The sequence below is a fragment of the Bos mutus genome, chromosome 19 (genome assembly GCF_027580195.1).
Source record: "Bos mutus isolate GX-2022 chromosome 19, NWIPB_WYAK_1.1, whole genome shotgun sequence".
Taxonomy (NCBI): domain Eukaryota; kingdom Metazoa; phylum Chordata; class Mammalia; order Artiodactyla; family Bovidae; genus Bos; species Bos mutus.
Window position 1 is genome coordinate 42,701,834 of NC_091635.1, and position 18,727 is coordinate 42,720,560.

At 51.7% G+C, this 18,727-nt stretch overlaps 1 protein-coding gene across 2 annotated transcripts in view; it reads left to right on the top strand.

Moving 5' to 3' along the window:
• NOS2 (nitric oxide synthase 2) overlaps window positions 1-18,727 on the top strand; it is a 40,922-nt gene that overhangs the window by 9,312 nt on the left and 12,883 nt on the right. For both annotated transcript variants that reach the window (XM_014478521.2, XM_070390387.1), the window contains exons 3-14: window positions 770-892; window positions 2,378-2,526; window positions 6,101-6,263; window positions 7,226-7,317; window positions 8,258-8,399; window positions 8,491-8,630; window positions 10,361-10,535; window positions 10,629-10,730; window positions 15,220-15,414; window positions 16,418-16,500; window positions 17,261-17,405; window positions 18,259-18,363. In XM_014478521.2, coding sequence (XP_014334007.2) covers window positions 770-892; window positions 2,378-2,526; window positions 6,101-6,263; window positions 7,226-7,317; window positions 8,258-8,399; window positions 8,491-8,630; window positions 10,361-10,535; window positions 10,629-10,730; window positions 15,220-15,414; window positions 16,418-16,500; window positions 17,261-17,405; window positions 18,259-18,363 — 1,614 coding nt within the window. The remainder of the gene's footprint in view (window positions 1-769; window positions 893-2,377; window positions 2,527-6,100; window positions 6,264-7,225; window positions 7,318-8,257; window positions 8,400-8,490; window positions 8,631-10,360; window positions 10,536-10,628; window positions 10,731-15,219; window positions 15,415-16,417; window positions 16,501-17,260; window positions 17,406-18,258; window positions 18,364-18,727) is intronic.

Below are 18,727 nucleotides of genomic sequence, written 5' to 3' on the forward strand. Positions count from 1 at the left end.
GGAAGCCCCTTCCTCCCTTGCCCAGACAGATGTGGTGGGCAGCCTGGTGGATGCTGGGGTCTGGGCAGTGAGTAGAGACCCAGGGACACAGGTGGGGGCGAGGAAGAGCTTTGGGAGAGAGGGGGTGAACCATGGTGATCAGGAGTGGTAGACCCTGACCCCACCAGGGGGGTGGGCATCTGGGTGACATGCCTGTGTGGGCAGGCAGACCTGGGAGGGAGCAGACCACTCGTGGAGTCAGAGTGAGACCCTCAGAAGTGATCCCAGACTTGGCAGCTGAGCCTCCAGCCCCAGCCCCAGCCTCTGGTCCAACGGTTCCGTCCTCCCTGCATGGTTTGGCCCTTAGTGTTCCACAGAGGTGGGCAGAGGACTGGTTTGCATATTCTTCAGTGCCTCCCTGAAGGCCGTGATCCCTTCTTCCTTGTCCCGTTTCTATTCTTAGGATTAGCGGCTGTGATGGTAATCTGTGCCGTGTAGACCCCTTAATCCCTCCTGTTGCAATTCCCCTGAGAGAGCATTTGGCAGACTCTTGGATGAGGACAGGAGCCTGGCCAATGGCCCAGGCACCTGGAGCTCCCAGCAGACTCTGGCCCAGGTGGCCTGGCTACCGGAAAGGGAGGAGGGCCGTGAGCTGACACCTCGACCCGTGTGCCGCCCGCAGCTCCCCGCCCACCCGAGGCCCAAGCAGGGCCTCAGGGCTGGGAGAGACCCCTGTGGTCCTGGGGTCGGAGGCACTTAGAAACCCCTGATTTTTTTCCCTCCCTCTTAGACGTCTCCAGAATCCCTGAGCAAGCTGGACGCACCCCCGTCAGCCTGTCCACGGCATGTGAGGATCAAAAACTGGGGCAGCGGAGTGACTTTCCAAGACACGCTTCACCAGAAGGCCAAAGGGGTGAGCAGTCTGAGGAACTACTTTTCTTTTTTTTGGGGGTTCCTTGGGTCTTAATTGAGGTATGTGAGACCTTTGTTATGTCATGCAGTCTCCAGCGTGGGCTCAGTAGTTGTGGCATGCAGGCTTAGTTGCCCTGTGATGTGGGATCTTAGCTCCCTGAACAGAGATTGAACCCGCATCCCCTGTATTGCAAGGCAGATTCTTAACCACTAGACCACCAGGGAAGTCCCTCGAGAACCACTTTGTCCCAAACTGGCAAAGCCATCAAGGCCGTTAATGAATCAAACAGATGTCCCCCTCAGCAAACCAGACAGCCATCTGCTTGGTCAAAGGTTACTGGGAACAAAGACTCTTGTTTCTCGTGAAACAGTAGGACTAAATGATGCTAACTCTCTGTTAGCTCCACACCACCCTCCCACCCACCGTCCCTCCCCCCTACCCCAGGGATGATGGATAATCCAGAAGGTGAGATAAAGAATTATAGGAACACATGAATTCTTTCTCAGAGAGACAGATTTCATCATTATATCAGGGAGAATCTTCTAACAGAATTGCCCAAAGCTGGACTGAACGACATCATAAGGTAGTGAGCTCCCTGTCATGAAAAGGATTCAAGTGCTATTGGATAGGGAGATTGGAGAGGGGTTCCAAGCATCCAGTGAGTAGTTGGACTAAGTGCCCTTTAAGGCTTCTTAACTTCTAGGTTTCTTATTCTAAGTTTATATGCATTCTGTGATTGTAAAGTAGGAAAGGATTGAAAATTTCAAGGCCATGAAAGCAGAATCATTTCCCACGCCTTCCAGGAATGACCACTGTTCACCTATGGGTGTGCTTTCTTTCAGTATTTTTTCTGTGCCATTCCCTACTTCGGGATTTGTACCTTCTCAGTTCATTTTGGCTGAATAGCAATAGTTTGTCCCCAGGAGTCGTATCAGCTTCTTTAAATGAGAAGATAGTCGAGATGTTCCCAGCATTCGAACTGTTGACTTTGCTCTAGGTCTGGGGCTGGCTGGGGACTTCCCTGGTGGCTCAGTTGTAAAGAATCCGCCTGCCAATGCAAGAGACCCAGGAGCCTCGGGTTCGATCCCTGGCTCAGAAGACCCCCCTGGAGAAGGAGACGGCAACCCACTCCAGTATTCTTGCCTGGAAAATCCCATGGACAGAGGATCCTGGAGGGTTCCAGTCTTTGGGGCTGCAAAAGACTCACAACTGAGCGACTAAAGAACAACGACTAGGGCTGGCGGGGGGCGGCCCAGCCCACAGTCCGTGGTGTTCAGCCAGTCAGAGGAGAGGAGATATGGATGGGGGAAAAGCCTGGTCGACCCCAAGGAGAAGGTGCCACAGAGGTAGAGAGGGGTGGTGGGGAGCTGGAACAGTCAGAGTGGAAGGAGGTGGCCAGGAGAGCTGGCCCTGGAAGAGGATGGCCATCAGTGCCTGTGCTGAGGAACCAAGCGATCAGCCTCACCACCTCTTCTTTCTTTCCAGGATCTCTCTTGCAAGTCCAAGTCTTGCCTGGCATCCATCATGAACCCCAAAAGTTTGACCATAGGACCCCGGGACAAGCCAACCCCCCCAGACGAGCTTCTACCTCAAGCTATCGAATTTGTCAACCAGTATTACGGCTCCTTCAAAGAGTAAGGCTCCCTTCCTTCAGCATCACTCCCTCTGCCTCCCCTGAGCTCTCTAGTCTCCTGCCATCTCCCTCTGACCCCAAACCTCTTTCCTTCCCAGATTTGCAGTGAATCCAAGGCTAAGACACAGCTTTTCAGGGAAAAGACCTTGGATAGGTTCTCAAAACCATAAGAGAAAGGAGCATGGCCGTAGTGGTTGAAAATGTGGGTTGGGTGTCTAAACGTTTGAGTTTGGATTCTGCTCAACCAGTAGCTGGTTCTGTATTTTTGGGAAATCTATTTCCCAAATAGATCCTCTCTGCATCTCCACTTCCTCATAAGTCCAAAGCAGGGTCATGATAAAACTGTTCCTAAGATTGTTTCAAGGATTAAATACGTTTGAAACAGCATCCTGGCGCAAAGCAATGAGTCAATATGCAAAACCTTTTATTATGAGATGTTTGAGATAGAAGGGACCTCGGAGACTACCGAGCCAAGCCCTCCACCTCCAGGTGTGAGCCAGGAAGCCCAGTAGCAGCTAGAGTTCAGTCCCAGCTGAAATTCAGGCTGCTTGACTTGGAGAGAGCTCTTTGCACTGTTTTCTGTGGGGATCTGTATCTCTGAGTTGCATAAAATATATGGCTCTTAATTTAAGTCCATTAATATCTAGAAAGGCCGAGGGAATGAATTTGCTGTTTTATGGGCTGGGACGGGAGTGTGGTTTTTACGATGCAGCCCCACAAGGCACTTTACTGTAGGAAGTGAGCCACAGAAATACCCTGGGATCCAGTGTGGCAGAAAGATTGGCTCCTGGTGATGCCACACCCCCTTGGCTCTGACCTGCATTGTGTGAGCTGGAAGGGACCTTGAGTCTATGAAAGAGGTCCTTATCTTCTGGGGCCAGTGATCCTCCAGCCTGGTTGCCCAGTAGTTGCTGTTAAGGACCTTGTAAAATACTGGTGCCAGGGTCCCCTGGGCAAGGGCATCAGCTTCTCAGGAAGTGGGGAGGGGGCGGACATCCTTGTTCTCTACAAGCTCTGGAGGCAATTCTAAGTAGACTGGGAACTCCGTCAGGGGTTTGCTACTGCCTGTGTTGTGTAAATAGAACCTCTGCAGACAGGCTCTGTCACTGGGAGGTCCAAGGTCCTTAGGTTTTCCGCTCGGTTGTTGACTAAGAAGACTTTCAGGGTCCAGGAATTTTCTTTTAAGATTTATTTATTTTATTTTTGGCTGTGCTGGATCTTTGTTGCTGCACATGGGCTTTTTCTAGTTGAGGTGAATGGGGGCTGCTCTTCATTGGGGTGCATGGGCTTCTCACTTTCGTGGCGCACAGGCTCTAGGCGCTCAGACTTCAGCAGTTGTGGTGTGTGGGCTCAGTAGTTGTGGCACACAAGCTTAGTTGCCCTGCAGCATGTGGGATCTTTCCAGACCAGGGCGGGAACCCGTGTCCCCCACATTGGCAGGTGGATTCTGAACCACTAGACCACCAGGGAAGCCCCCAGGAATTTTCTCAACGGGCTTCACTGGGCCACTGTTTTGATGTCCTAGGTATGTTCTGGACTCTGCCTTGTACGTAAGGCTCACCACAGCTCTATGGGACTGGTGCTGTTATTATCCTACCTGCTCTACAGGCAAGAAAGCCAGAGCCCATGGAGAAGTAACTTGTTCAAAGTCACACATTCTGAAGTCCCAGAGCTGGAATTCGAACTCAGGCATTTTAAGCCAGAGCCCTTGCTTTAAAACTCAATGATCTAGCATCCAGCTCTTTGATTTTGAAGGCTCTGACTTCATGCTGGACCTAAGGGGTTCCTGCTGGTGTTTGGAAGGCAGTTGGGGGGTTGTTAGCTGGGGAAGCTACAGGGCTGCTGATGATAGCTATTCAAATCCATTTGCTTTTCACAGAGGGAAGAAGTTTTCACAGTCACAAGTCCGTGCCTTGGTTTCCCCCAAGAGGTCTTGGGGGTGTGAGTGACAGATGGCAGCCCATTCCCACACCTGGGCCAGTTCAGTCTTTCGTAGGTGAAGGATTATATAGTCAGAAATGATAACTTTCTGAATGTTCTTTCCAAAGCCAGTTTACAGATGCCAAAAGCCACTCCCTTTTTTTCAGAACTAATAGGTGTCATAGCATTTTAGTGCCTCAGAAATGTGACTGTTTGAAAACAAAGGTATAATGTAAACCTCTAAAGGAATTGAGTGAAAACGTAATCTTTTCTTAAAAAGTCATATATTAACACTGCCAAGCGTGTTGGCAGCATCAATGTTCTGGTAGTTGCTGCTGTTTTCATGCTTGGATGCAGAATGAAAAACATTGCTAGAAGCTTTGTTTGCAGGTTGTGGGGGGAGGGCTGCCGTTGGTGGGGCAGCCTCAACCTCGCCTAGCAGGTCCTTATGCGAGGAGTGTCCTTGAAGATAAATAGCGCCGAGTGTTTTGTCTTTGAGCTTTCTTCTTTAATCAAGGAAGAGTTGTTGAGACACTCTTCGTCCACTGAAAGGCCATTTTGTCCTGAGCTGTCCACTCTCCTTAATCAAGAGTTCATTCCTTAAATAGTTTTGTTTGTGGCACTTTCAGACGTCTTTGATGCTGATTGGAAATCTCAAGGCTGCTCTGTGTGCATGTGACTTAAAACCTTCCTGGCTGTGGGATGTTTTTACAAGCCTGGGAGGGGAGGGCAGAAGCCAGCTTGGAAATCTCACACAGGAGAGCTGGCCAAGTGGCACCGGGTTTGAGAAAGCTTGCTGTGGGGACCCTGCGATGCTGGATGACACTGTGGCGGACACCTCCTTGAACCACCCTGGGGCCCTGACGGCTGAGTCCTGAGAGCTGATTCCTGTCCGGACCTGACCAGGAAAATGTGGGCAGGCCCTCCACATCTCTGGGCTTGTGATCCACCCCCTAGGGTGGAAGGTAGAAGGTTAAGAGCCTGGGCTTGGCATCAGGGCAACCCGAGTCTGAATCTTGGGCTTGCTTTTTGTCACACTTCTGTTTCCAGGCCAGTACTTAACCTTCCAGATACATCAACTATAACAAGGACACAAAAACGCCTCTGTCACAGACTCAATGGGACCCTGACTATGGGTGGCGTTGCCCAGTACTTGGCTCATTAGTGACTGTTCAGTGCAGAGGAGCTGCTGGGGAGGAGCTGACTCATCTCTTAACCAAGAGAAGGTGGATTGGTGCTCCCCTGGCCAAGAAGCAGGATGTGCCTGCAGCCTGATGGATGCTGGTCTGGGTCTTGCAAGACCATTGAAAAGCATTGCACTCCTTGCTGAGATGAGTATGACTAGAGAAAAGGTGCCTGGGATCAGGACCAGCTATGTAACTTGCAAGACTCAGTGTGAAAATAAAAAGGTGGCTTCCTGTTCATGAATGATTAAGAATTCAAGACAATCAGAGCAGGGCATTAAGCCCAGCGGGGCCCTGCTGAGCTCGGTGCCCTGGACACATGCCCATGAAGCTGCCCTGGAGGGGACGGTTTCTCTGAGCGACATCTTGCCCTCCTGGTGTCCTCGTTCAGTTCCTGCTTCTGTGGATTGAATCAGTCTCCATTTAAAGCCATCTCATTGTTGATCTTCCTGATGTCTTCCTGTCCCGCAGGGCAAAAATAGAGGAACATCTGGCCAGGGTGGAAGCAGTAACAAAGGAGATAGAAACAACAGGAACCTACCAGCTGACGGGAGATGAGCTCATCTTCGCCACCAAGCAGGCCTGGCGCAACGCCCCCCGCTGCATCGGAAGGATCCAGTGGTCGAACCTGCAGGTCGATGCCCTTAGACGGAGGAGGGGGCAACGGGAGAGGAAGCTGGGGGGTGCGCAGGCGGGCCCTGAGCTGGCTGCAGGGTCTCTCTCCATCCCTGCACTTGAGATGGGGGCTCACAGACACCCCCCCAACCCCCCAGAGTCTAGACTCCAACCTCTGCACCAGGATTTCTAGCCCATCTTTCTCCCTTGTGTTAAATCTGAGACTAAATGCCAGCATGAAACCAAATGGCCTTGCTATTGTTATTGCTGTGGACCCAGTTCTTCACCTTGATTGAATTCTTGTCTTTTAGAAAACATTTTCTTCATCCTAGCCTCCTAGGTCATCTTTACATTTATTGCTGGGTAATTGTGGGCTTCCTGGGTGGCTCAGTGCTAAAGAATCCGCCTGCCAATGCAGGAGACGCAGGTTTGATCCCTGGGTAGGGAAGATCCCTTGGAGGAGGAAATGGCAACCCACTCCAGTATTCTTGCCTGGGAAATCCCATGGACAGAGGATCCCATCAGGCTACAATCCATGGGGTCACAAAAGAGTCGGACGCAACTTAGCGACTAAACAACAACAACAGTAGTGAAAATACTTGGACAGAAAAACAGATGAGAAATGCCAACAGAACGGGCTCTGGCTGTAAAGAAATGTGCTGGAGGCCATGTGTGAAATGTTTAAAGCAACTAGGCTGTGGAAATCATGGTGCTTGAGAATCCGGTTTTCTTGAGGGTTAGGTTTAGATAGGGTCTTCCAAGTGGGCAGGGGGGCCTGGGCTCTCCTAGGAAAGCAGAAGAAGGAAGAAGGTGGCGGGGGTGGGGGTGGGGGGAGGCAGGTGCATGCCTCTGAAGGATGTTCAGGTGGTAGGGGGTTTGGGCCGCTCCTTCAGTCCCTCCCCACTCAGCTTCTGATCAGCCCCGCCGAGGCCTCTGTCCTCCTGGTCCTTGACGGGCGTGGTCTGGGTGGGCTGTGCGCAGGTCTTTGACGCCCGGAGCTGTTCCACGGCCCAGGAAATGTTCGAACACATCTGCAGACACGTGCGTTATGCCACCAACAACGGCAACATCAGGTGCGTGTGCCCGTCCTGAGGCTACGGCTGGGGCCCCGCACAGACCCCCGAGGCTTAGCCAAGAGATGCAGGCGGGTTTAAGCTCCTGGAGAGGCCAGAGAGGAAGAAAGTAGAAAGACCTTGGCTTCTTCAGGGAGTCGTCACAGTGAGCCCGCCTCTGTGAGCCTAGTGCCTCATCAGTGGCCCATTTCCTTGGTTTCTTTCTGACTTGAAACCATTTGGAGGAGACTGGGGGGATCTTTAAGAGGTAACTTCAGTCTTCGAGGTTAGGGTCCCCACTTTGCAGAGGGGATGAGAAGTTGGTTTTGCAGCTGATGGGTCCAGTGTGGTGTTTCCCTTGGAGGTGGGGGACTCACTGCTCATCATACCCACCCCAAACCGTCTCCCTTACCATCTCCCTCCCCCAACCAAGGAGATCAAGGCCAACTCATTTGGTCATTCATTTATTTTCTGTTCGGCAAACACTCAGTGTCTGCCTGATGGGGACCTGACACGGGGCTAGGCTTGGGGGTGGGAAGTGAGCAGGACCCTAAGCCGAGGCTCCAGCCGGCTGTGAACCTACACCTTGCACTAAACAAGCACCCAGCTAACTTGATGCCAAAAAGAGAAATACGGTCCATCTGCAGAAAGGGCTGGGACAGCCTGAAGGGTGGGAAGGGCTCCCTGGAGGGGTGGTGGTGGTCCCTGCGCTGGTCTGGAGGAAAGGGTAGGAGCAGGGGGGAGAAGGAAGGAGCAGCTATGTCAGGAAGTGGACAGGCTACACAGAGGCTGGCGAGAGCTTGGCATGTCTCAGGGCTGCAGGGGTTTGGTTCAGTTAGCTTGGCTGCAGAGCGCTGGGGAGTGGGAAGATGGCAGGGGAGGGGGATCTGTTAGCTGGGTGGTGGCTGGAAGCCCCCACCAAAGCCGGGTGGCAAACAGTACCATCCTCGTCTTGGGAAAGGTCGGCCATCACTGTGTTCCCCCAGCGGAGTGATGGGAAGCATGACTTCCGGGTCTGGAACGCCCAGCTCATCCGCTATGCCGGCTACCAGATGCCGGATGGCAGCATCAGAGGGGACCCCGCCAATGTGGAGTTCACACAGGTACCAGACCCAGCTTTGGCGGGTGAGAGCGGAGCCCAGAGTGGCCCAGGGACCTGGGTCTCCAGGCTCACTGGGCCTGTCTTGCCCCCAGCTGTGCATCGACCTGGGCTGGAAGCCCAAGTACGGCCGCTTCGACGTGTTGCCTCTAGTCCTGCAGGCTGACGGCCGTGACCCAGAGCTCTTCGAAATCCCCCCTGACCTTGTTCTCGAGGTGCCCATGGAACATCCCAGGTGAGCAGGCTGTGGGTGCTGGGAGTGTGAGTTCACATGCATGCCCCCTCCTTTCCAAAGAGAGATCGCAGTCCTCAGGACCCTCCCTGCTCCTCCCCCAAAGCCCAGCCAGCAGCAGCTTGATGCCCAGCAGGGCTGGCTTTCCCAGTCCACCACATCACCCTTGTACAGCAGCTTTGTCAGGCCTCAGACTTATGAGAAGATGCTGAAGGGGACAGGAAAGCAATGACTTGGGTAGACTGGGCCCTGGGAGCTTGGGAAGCGGTGACCCTGGGAAGGGAAGCCTTGAAAGGCCCTGAGATTCTCACACTGGACAGCCCAGGCCTCTTTGACCTTCCTGCCAACTCTCTTAGCCATTCATCTCCTGACTGTGGTGATGGGATAGGGTGACAGTATTTCAAGAGCTCATCGGATTCAGCCCCTGCTTCAGGGGCTGAATTACAAAAATACCTCCATACATTGACACTGTGTAGCAGGCTTTAGGCTGGGCTATTATTTCTATCCTCTGGATATACTGAACTTAGTCCTAGCTCAGGGCCTTTGCACTTGCTGTTCCCTCTGCCTGACAGGCCCTTTCTTCAGAATTTTGCAGAGTTCATTTCTTGTTAACGAGGTATTTCCATTACCTGTTCTGAGAAGCCTCTTCTGAACACCCAATCTAGAGTAGGAACCCTTACTCTTCATCTAACATATCACTTTGTGCTTTTTTAAAAAAATACATTGATTTATTTGCACGCGTCAGGTCTTCATTGGGGTATACAGACTCTGTGTGCGTGCTAAGTCACTTCAGTCATGTCTGACTCTTTGTGACCCTATGGATGGGAGCCTGCCAGTCCATCGGATTCTCCAGGCAGGAATCCTGGAGTGGATTGCCATTTCCTTCTTCAGGGGTCTTCCCAAGCCAAGGACCGAACCCGCATCTCTTATGTCTCATGCATTGGCAGACAGGTTCTTTACATTAGCGTCACTCGGGAAGCACAGCGGACCCTCTCTGGTTGTGGCCCTTGGACTTAGCAGCTCCTCAGCACGTGAGATCATAGTTATCTTATTTCCCCAACCAGGGATCCAACCTGAGTCCCTACATTGCAAGACAGATTCTTAACCAGTGGACCACAAGGGCAGTCCCATCACCTTGTCTTTATTTTCTTATTTATTTATTTGTTTACCTATTTATAGTCTGTAAGGTCTTTGAGAATCAGAGATCTTGTCTTTCTTGTTCAGCAATATATCCCCAACACCTAGCAAGATGTCTGGCTCATAGTAGGTACTCAATTATAAATATTTCTGGAGTGAATGAATATACAAGTAAAGGGTACTATTATCTTCACAGTAATCCCATGATTTATCTCTACTTTGCTGGTGGGGATGCTGAGGCTCAGAGAGGCTGAATAATATCTGAAGGTCACACAGCTGGTAATCAGTCAGGCAGAACTTGATCCTAGGCTTTCTGACACTGGGATCCTTGATTGGTATGTTCTGTTGAGTCCTCAGCATTTAGCCCAGAGCCTGCCACTTACTTGATGCTTAATATGTTTGCTTGAATAATCTCATGAATGGATGCGTAATTAGCCACATGTTATGTCCAATTCACCTCTCCAGGTGGGATGAACTTAGAGATCAGCACTTGAAAAGGAGTTTTCTTGGTTGACTCTCTTTCTGAAGCTTTTATTAGGGCGTGGGTGTGGGCCGAAGTGAAGGCTCCATTGCCACCAGCCCTGCCTCCCTACCAGGTACGAATGGTTCCGGGAGCTGGAGCTCAAGTGGTACGCCCTGCCAGCCGTGGCCAACATGCTGCTTGAGGTGGGCGGCCTCGAGTTCCCAGGGTGCCCCTTCAACGGGTGGTACATGGGCACAGAAGTTGGAGTCCGGGACTTCTGCGACGTCCAGCGATACAACATCCTGGAGGTAATGAGGACCGTCCAGCTGGGCCGGCTGGAGGTGTGGGCCTGCGGGTGGGGCCCCAGGGACTGACTCACCCCCATTCCTCTGCCTCTACAGGAAGTGGGCAGAAGGATGGGCCTGGAAACGCACAAGGTGGCCTCACTCTGGAAGGACCGGGCTGTCGTTGAGATCAACGTCGCTGTGCTCCACAGTTTCCAGGCACGTCTGCTGTCTGTGGGTTTGAAGGCGCTCTGGTTAGAAGGTTATCTGGTGCAGACGCTCATGTCATTCTTGATTTTCCCCTTACAGCTTTGCTCATTTATTTGTGCATCCAAGTGTTGACCTTTATGTCAGGTGCTGGGGACACAGAGACAAGCCTCTCAGGTCTTCTAGTGTAAACTTGAATGCTTCTAGCAACAGGCAACTCATTACCTTTCAAGACTGGTCAGTCCTGGCGTTTGAGCACTGAATCCTGTCCTCTCCCAATTTTCAAGGACTTTTATTCCTGAAAATCCTCCCCCTCTCATGGCAGCTGTCTCCTTATCCACTGGATCATTTCCAGTGATGACCAATAAGGTGTAATGATTCCCATCTCAAAGAGATAAATGACTAGCCAGCCACATACTCCCCCTAAGCAGCAACTACCTTGTTTTTCTACTTCCATTTACAGCAAAACCAGTGATGTGCTAAGTTGCTTCAGTCGTGTCCGACTCCTTGTGACCCATGGACTGTAGCCCTCCAGGCTTCTCTGTCCATGGGATTTCCCAGGCAAGAATACTAGAGTGGGTTGCCATGCCCTCCTCCAGGGGATCTTCCCAACCCAGGGATGGAACCCAGGTCTCCCGCATTGCAGTTGGATTCTTTACCATCTGAGCCACCAGGGAAGCCCCCAAACCACTGAAAGACCTCATAATACAGTCTCACCTCCCACCTCCTCCAGTCAGGCTTTTATCCTCCACAGCTCTGCCAGTCACACTGGAATTCTGGCTTTTATTCAAACTCACCAGGATGGTCCCCCTCCGCCCCTGAGGGCCTTTGCACTTGCTTTTCCCTCTGCCTAGAACTCTTGCCACAAATCATCCTGTGACCAGCTCCTTCCCTTCAGCCAGGTCTCAATTATCACCTCTTCAGAGCAGCCCTCTCTGACACCATAAAAATGGCACGCTCACCCCACCTTCATCCTCTTATTCCTTTAACCCTTTCTTTTCCTTCACAATCCTTATGAGATCCTGACATAGTCCATCTCTTCCTTTCTGTTTTTCTTTATGTGTTCATTTTCGGCTGCACTGGGTCTCCGTTGCTGTGCACGGGCTGTCCCTAGTTGCTGCGAGCGGAGGCTGCTCTCGAGTTGTGGCGCGTGAGTTTCTCATCGCAGTGGCTTCTCTTACTGTGGAGCGTGGCTCTTGAGCACGTGGGCTTCAGTACTTGCAGCCCAGGGGCTCAGTAGTTGTGGTGTGTGGGCTTAGTTGCCCCGTGGCATGAGGGATCTTCCCGGATCAAGGATCGAACCCATGTCTCCTGCATTGGCAGGTGGATTCTTAACCACTGGACCACCAGAGAAGTCCATCTTCTTCTTTCTTTCTTTGCCCCATTAGAACGTAGGCTCTGTGGGGCAGGGACCTTTTCTCTCTTGTTCACTGCTCTACCCCTGGAGCCTAGAAGAGTGTCTGGCACGTGGAGATGCTAAAAATGTATTCATTGGATGAAAGAACCAGAGCCCACGTCCACACGAGCAGTGGTTACTCTTGCTTCCCTATCTGGGCAGCAGCGTCCACCACACACAGCAGGCTTGTTTCTGTGTGGGACTGAGCCCTCTGGCCCATCTGCTGCTCTCTCTCATATAAACACTCCCCTTGTGGGAAGGAGCCATGGGACGTGTGAAGCTATTATTGATTTAGAAGCTGGGATCATCTCCACAAAGCTGGCAGATGTCCTGGAAGCCCGGCCACTGGGCTGAGAGTCATTCATTCATTTAGCAAAGTTTTATTGTACATTTTTCATGTGTCAGGCACCAGGCCAGGGCAAGAATATGAGCAGTGAACAAAACAGACAGAAACCCTGACCTTGTGGAAAGTAGTGGGAGCTGACTTTAAACACCCAGTAAATACATATGATCATGCACTGTTCCCTAGGGCTGGTCACCCTATAGAAAGGTCAAGCTCGTGCCTGATTGTGGGGAGTAGGGGGCATGGGGAAGCTCTGAGATAAGACAGAAAGAGCATCCTGAGGCTGGCCCAGCTTGGGAAGGCCCCAAGGCTGTGGACCACACATCCTGACCCTGGGATCAGCTCTGACATTGGCAGGATGTGGGTACGTCCCAGAAAATCTGCTGACCCTCAGCAGTCTGCTGACCCTCAGCAGTCTCCTGACCACTGCTGACCACATCCCTCCACTGCTTGAGAGTCTCCAGGCAGGACTTCCCCGTGACCCTCCTTTGGGGTCAACTTCAAAAGACTTGGGCTCATTTCCTCATCTGTAAAACAGAGATAATAATGGTACCTCCCTCACTAGGTTACAGTAAGAATGAAATGAAAACCAATGCAAATTGTTTAGCTGCACTCCCTGACCCACAGTAAACACTCAAAAAGCATTAGTTTTGTGGGTTTTTTTCTGTTTTATTTATGTATTTGGCTACACCGGGTCTTAGTTGCCGTACACGGGATCTTCAGTCTTCATCACAGCATGCAGGATCCTTTAACATTGCAGCTTGAGGAATCTTTTAGTTGCAGCATGTAGAATCTGTTAAATATTAATAGCTCCTCAACTAGGGATCAAACCTAGTCCCCTCTGCCTCCCACATTGAGAGCTCAGAGTTTTAGCCACTGGACCACCGGGGAAGTCCAGCATCAGTTTTGTTGTTATTATTATTTATTACTGTTGCGACCATCCTCACCACTATCACCATCAGCTCCTGAGCCTAAAACTGGTCTGGCATCCAGCAGCTGCTGTGTGAAAAGTGAAGTGTTAGTCGCTCAGTCGTGTCCGACTCTTCACCACCCCATGGACTGTATGTAGCCCACCAGGCTCCTCTGTCCATGGGATTCTCCAGGCAAGAATACTGGAGTGGGTTGCCATGCCCTTCTCCAGGGAATCTTCTCGACCCAGGGATCAAACCTGGGTCTCCTGCTCTGCAGGCAGATCCTTTACCGTCTGAGCCGCCAGGGAAGCCCCCAGTTGCTGTATATTTAAAAGTTTACAAGGCGTGGCTGGTCCTGCTAGTCCCTCCACCAGCGGGCTCCTCTCTTGCCTCCTGGCCTGGTCTCAAGCAATGCCCGTCGGCTGCCTAACTTGTACCCGTCTCTCCAAACTCACCTCCTCTTAGAAGCTTGTCTCTAAAGAACTCACCTCCTCTTAGAAGCTCTCTAAAGAACTCACCTCCTCTTAGAAGCTGTCTCTAAAGTCCCCCATCTCTCCTCCGGGACCCTATCTGAGCGTAGCCCTCCCTCAGCCCTCCATCAGCACCTGCTCCGACCTCCGTCGTGGCTTCTATCAGACCATGTGAAACGGCCGAGGTCCTTCTGCCTCCCCCCAGTTGGAACATGATCTAAGGCAGAAACGGGGCTGCGTGTTCCACCTCCATATGCAGTGGCTGGTAGATAGAAATAATAATAGCAGCTAACATTTACTGAGCATGTTTTATGCTTCACTTGTTAACTATTTTAAGATTTTCAAAAATTATTTTTGGCTGTGGTGGGTCTTCGTTGCTGTGCACAGGCTTTCATCCGGTTGCAGCGAGTAGAGGCTACTCCCTGCTTGCTGTGCGTGGGCTTCTCATTATGGTAGCGTCTCTTGTTTCCGAGCACAGGCTCTAGGGCACATGGGCTCAGTAGTTGCAGTGCATGGGCTTAGCTGCCCCGTGGCAGGTGGGATCTTACTTCCCAGACTAGGGACTGAACCCGTGTTCCCCCTTGCAGGCAGATTCTTAGTGATTGGAGCCCCAGGCACGTCCCGTATTTATTGCATCCTTTCAACAACATGATGATGTACCAACTGTTACCATCCCCATTTTACAGACGAGGAAACTGAGGTTAAGGAACTAATAGCTCAAGGTCACAGAGCTAATGAGAGCCCAAGGTTTGAACTACTCCATGAAACAAATGTCTCTTGACTGCATGAGTTGCTGCAGACAACGTGGCTGCTCTTACTGGATCATTCCAGGAAGGCTCAGGCCCCTTGGATTCTAATTTTAAGACATGGGACATGCCATGGTGATAATAAGACACGGTGGTAATTTGTCTTCCATACTCTGTAGTTCCCCCAGGGCTTCAGCCCTCCTCAGAGATGTCTAGTTCCTTCTTAGCTGAGACAGCCACTCCTTTGGGAGGTGATTCCTGGAACTCTCTGCCAACAAGTGACAAAAAAGGCACTGTGCTTTGATTCAACAGCATCCAGGGAGCCATTTTCTGGGAGTTTGGGGAGAGTGTGAGCATGGCCTGAGAAGCTGGACACCGCCCTTGGAGCGCCAAGGGCGGCAGCCTGTGGTCTGAGGGCTGACCACGGCTATTGTGCCTGCTTGGGCTCCTCAGAGGCTCTGGCTGTACCTTGCATTTGGGTGTTTATTTTCATCAGTGAGAATGGGCCCAGGGGATTGCACTCCCTTTTTACAGATTGCCAGGCCCTCCCATAGTCCATCCGGGAGCCCTGTAGCTCACTGGCCACTCTCCTTACTCCTCTCATCAACTTGCCTTCTTGCCGCCTTCCGATTTAGAAGCAGAACGTGACCATCATGGACCACCACTCCGCTGCAGAGTCCTTCATGAAGTACATGCAGAATGAGTACCGCTCCCGAGGGGGCTGCCCAGCTGACTGGATTTGGCTGGTCCCCCCGATCTCTGGAAGCATCACCCCCGTGTTCCACCAGGAGATGTTAAATTACGTCCTGTCCCCTTTCTACTACTACCAGGTAAAAGAGGGGGCTTCCTCTACTCTCTCTTGGGAGCTCAGGGGTGGAGACAGACTGTGTATCTGCACACGCGTGTGCGTGTGTGTGTGTGTGTTTGAGTGTGCATGTGTGTGCTCACTAGTGCAGGACATACAGGGAAGAATCAGGGACACAGAGGCATATATTTAATGCTTTCTGGGCTTCACTCAAGGATGCTTTTGTCCATTTCCACAGAGGTGAGACCGAAGGAAACACCTTTCATTGTCCCTTTAGTAGCCCAGTGCTCCGCACACCCCTTGTGCCCGCCTGCCTGGGAGGGGCGTAGACAGTCACAGAACACCGTGGTGAGGAGCCTGGCTCCCAGTCACACACATCTGGGGTGATTCTCCCACTTCCTAGCTGTGTGATCTCGGGTGGGTCATCGCACCCATCTAAGCCCTGATTTTCTCATCTCTGAAAAGAAAGCTATCAGCTCCATGATGGCAGAGGTGGTCAAGAATCCTGTGAGCCAGTGCACGGACAGCTCACCCCAGTGCCTTACCCAGAGTGCACTCAGGGACTGCCACCCAGTGAAACAGGCTCTTTTTTTCCTTTTTTTTTTTATCCAAAAGGACCTTGGTTAGATTTAGGGAGGGGCTTCCTTGCTCTAAAGGTGAGAAGGAGGGTGACTGACTGCCCAGGACACTGTGGGCCTGTTGTCACAGCACCTCCTTCTACTCCCAACAGCATCCCAGGCCAGACTATGCATTATATGCAGTCTATATAGGCTTCCTAGTGATGAGACATCAAAAGGAAACAGACATGTGGCCCCTCCTTCCAGGGGGACAGTTGAATGAAAATCAGCTGATCTGTGCCAGACAGGAGCTTCAAGTTTGAGGGAGACAGACAGATGCAGCCCTTCCCTCTGTGGCTTGCCTCCCCACCCCACCCCCAACTTACGAGGGGCACAAAGGGCCCTCTGTCTCTCCACGCCGGAGCCAAGCCAGGGTCTGTCTTGCCCACATAACTGGCCTCTTTTCTGAAGGTGGAGGCCTGGAAAACCCACGTCTGGCAGGACGAGAGGCGGAGACCCCAGAGAAGAGGGATTCGATTCAAAGTCTTGGTCAAGTAAGTGGGAGCGGTCGATGTTGACATCTGAATGGCAGCCCTTCCTTCTAGGCCTTGAAGGACAGGGAACAAAGAGAAATGATTTGGAGGGTCTTCTCTGGCAGGCCAGTGGTTAGGACTCGCGCTTCCACTGCGGGGTGTGTGGGTTTGATCCCTGCTGGGGGGTGCTAAGATCTCAGGTGCCTCATGGCCCAAACACTAAAGCGTAAAACAGAAGCAGCCTTGTGACAAATCCAATAAAGACTTTAAAAATCTCTTTTTAAAAGCATATTAAAACTATTTAAAAAAAAAAAGAGAGAGAGAGTTTGATTTCCAGATGTGCGTGCATGATAAGTCACTTCAGTCGCATCTGACTCTTTGCGACCCTATGAACTGTAGCCCGCCAGGCTCCTCTGTCCATGGAATTCTCCAGGCGGGAATACTGGAGTGGATTGTCATGCCTTCCTCCAGGGGATCTTCCTGATCCAAGGATCGAACTTGTGTCCAATATGTCTCCTGCATTAGCAGATGGGTTCTTTACCGCAGGCGCCAGCAGACCCCAATTCCATGGGTCACCTGCCACCTCTGCCCCAGAATTCTCGCTCCTCTATTTTCCCAAAGGACCTGAGTGGCGGGTTGAGCAGGGGAGGGGAGTGAGACAAGGTCCATAGCTGGTAAGAAACCTGGATTCTTTTCCCTCAACCTGCCCTGCTTTAAGCGCAGGGCCCCCGTCTTCCTTTTTGGAAGGCTGACTTGGCACCTACTCTGTCTGTCCCCACAGAGCTGTGTTCTTCGCCTCGGTGCTGATGCATAAGGCCATGGCATCCCGGGTCAGAGCCACGATCCTCTTTGCAACAGAGACGGGGAGATCGGAAACGCTGGCCCAGGACCTGGGGGCTTTGTTCAGCTGTGCCTTCAACCCCAAGGTAGCCGCCTCAGCCTGTGTGTGGGGCAGTCTGGGACCAGTTACAGTGGTTGCTCTGCTCCCAGATAGCCCTGAGCCTCAGGACGTACTTTGCAACTCTGTAATAGAAAGAGAGATATGTGTCCCAGGATTCCCAACTTCCCAGTAGGTAAGCTTTTCATAGTGTTCCAGGAAACACAATTTGAGAAACATGTTCCTAATGATGCCAAGTCTCCAGATACACGAGCTTGTCCCAGAGGAATTTTATTCACATTTACAGAGTACCTCCTATACGGGGTGTGGGGCTAAAGGCAAAGGACGCAGAGAATGGATAAGAGGCAGAGAAATAAAACGAAACCTCGAAGGGTGACTCGTTCCCTCTAGCGGTGCTGGATTTGAGCCTCCGTCACTGAAGTCACTGAAGGCATCCAGGGTCAGGCTGGCCTGGGTAGAAACCTGAGGCCCTGACGTATCTCACCTGAGATTAGCTTCAGGCAAAGCATTTGTGTTCCCAAGATGCCAAAGGAGTTGAGCAATTTTGTAACCCGCTCATCCTGTTTTTGTGAAAAATATGTCCGCATTCTCGAATCCGAAATAGCGGTGGAAGTGGTAAGACGTGATGTGGGACATGAAGTGTTTTGGAGGCAGACCCCCCAGGGCTGGCTGATGTGCTAGCTGTGGGAGAATCAAAGAACCGAAGATGCTGTGTGCAAATAGGTTCGGTTGGCAGGGACTTGTTAAGTACTTACCTCCTCCGTGCCAGGCCCCGGGGGACAGAGCTGATGACAGGGACCCAAGCCCTGGATGCCTGGGGAGGGCGTGGAGGGAGTCAGCCTGGGAAGCGAGGGCTGACGTCCACCCTGGGTGCGCTGCAGGTTCTCTGCATGGATCAGTACCAGCTGAGCCATCTGGAGGAGGAGCAGCTGCTGCTGGTGGTGACCAGCACTTTTGGCAACGGAGACTCCCCTGGCAACGGAGAGGTGGGTGGCCCAGGGGTCTGGAGGCTGGTAAGGGCCCGAAGGACCAAGGAAAGGACATGGGGACTCAGCATGTCCTAAGGAGGGCATTTGGAAGTGAGAGCTCCGATCACTCTGGGTTGCCCTAACGTTAGCCATCAGCCTTCCTCCTTGGTAATTACTGGTGCATACTCAAGCCTCCAAGCCTATGACGTGCTTAATATATTTCAGTAAATTGACCTGCCTTTTTAAATTCAACAATTCATTTTTAGAGGAAACTTTATATCAGTCTCAGAAATAGAAAGCCAGCAAAGAGTGGTCCCACGTAAATCCAATGAAAGTCAGTTATTGAATTTTAGCCAGATACTGTTGCCTTATCATGGCTTGC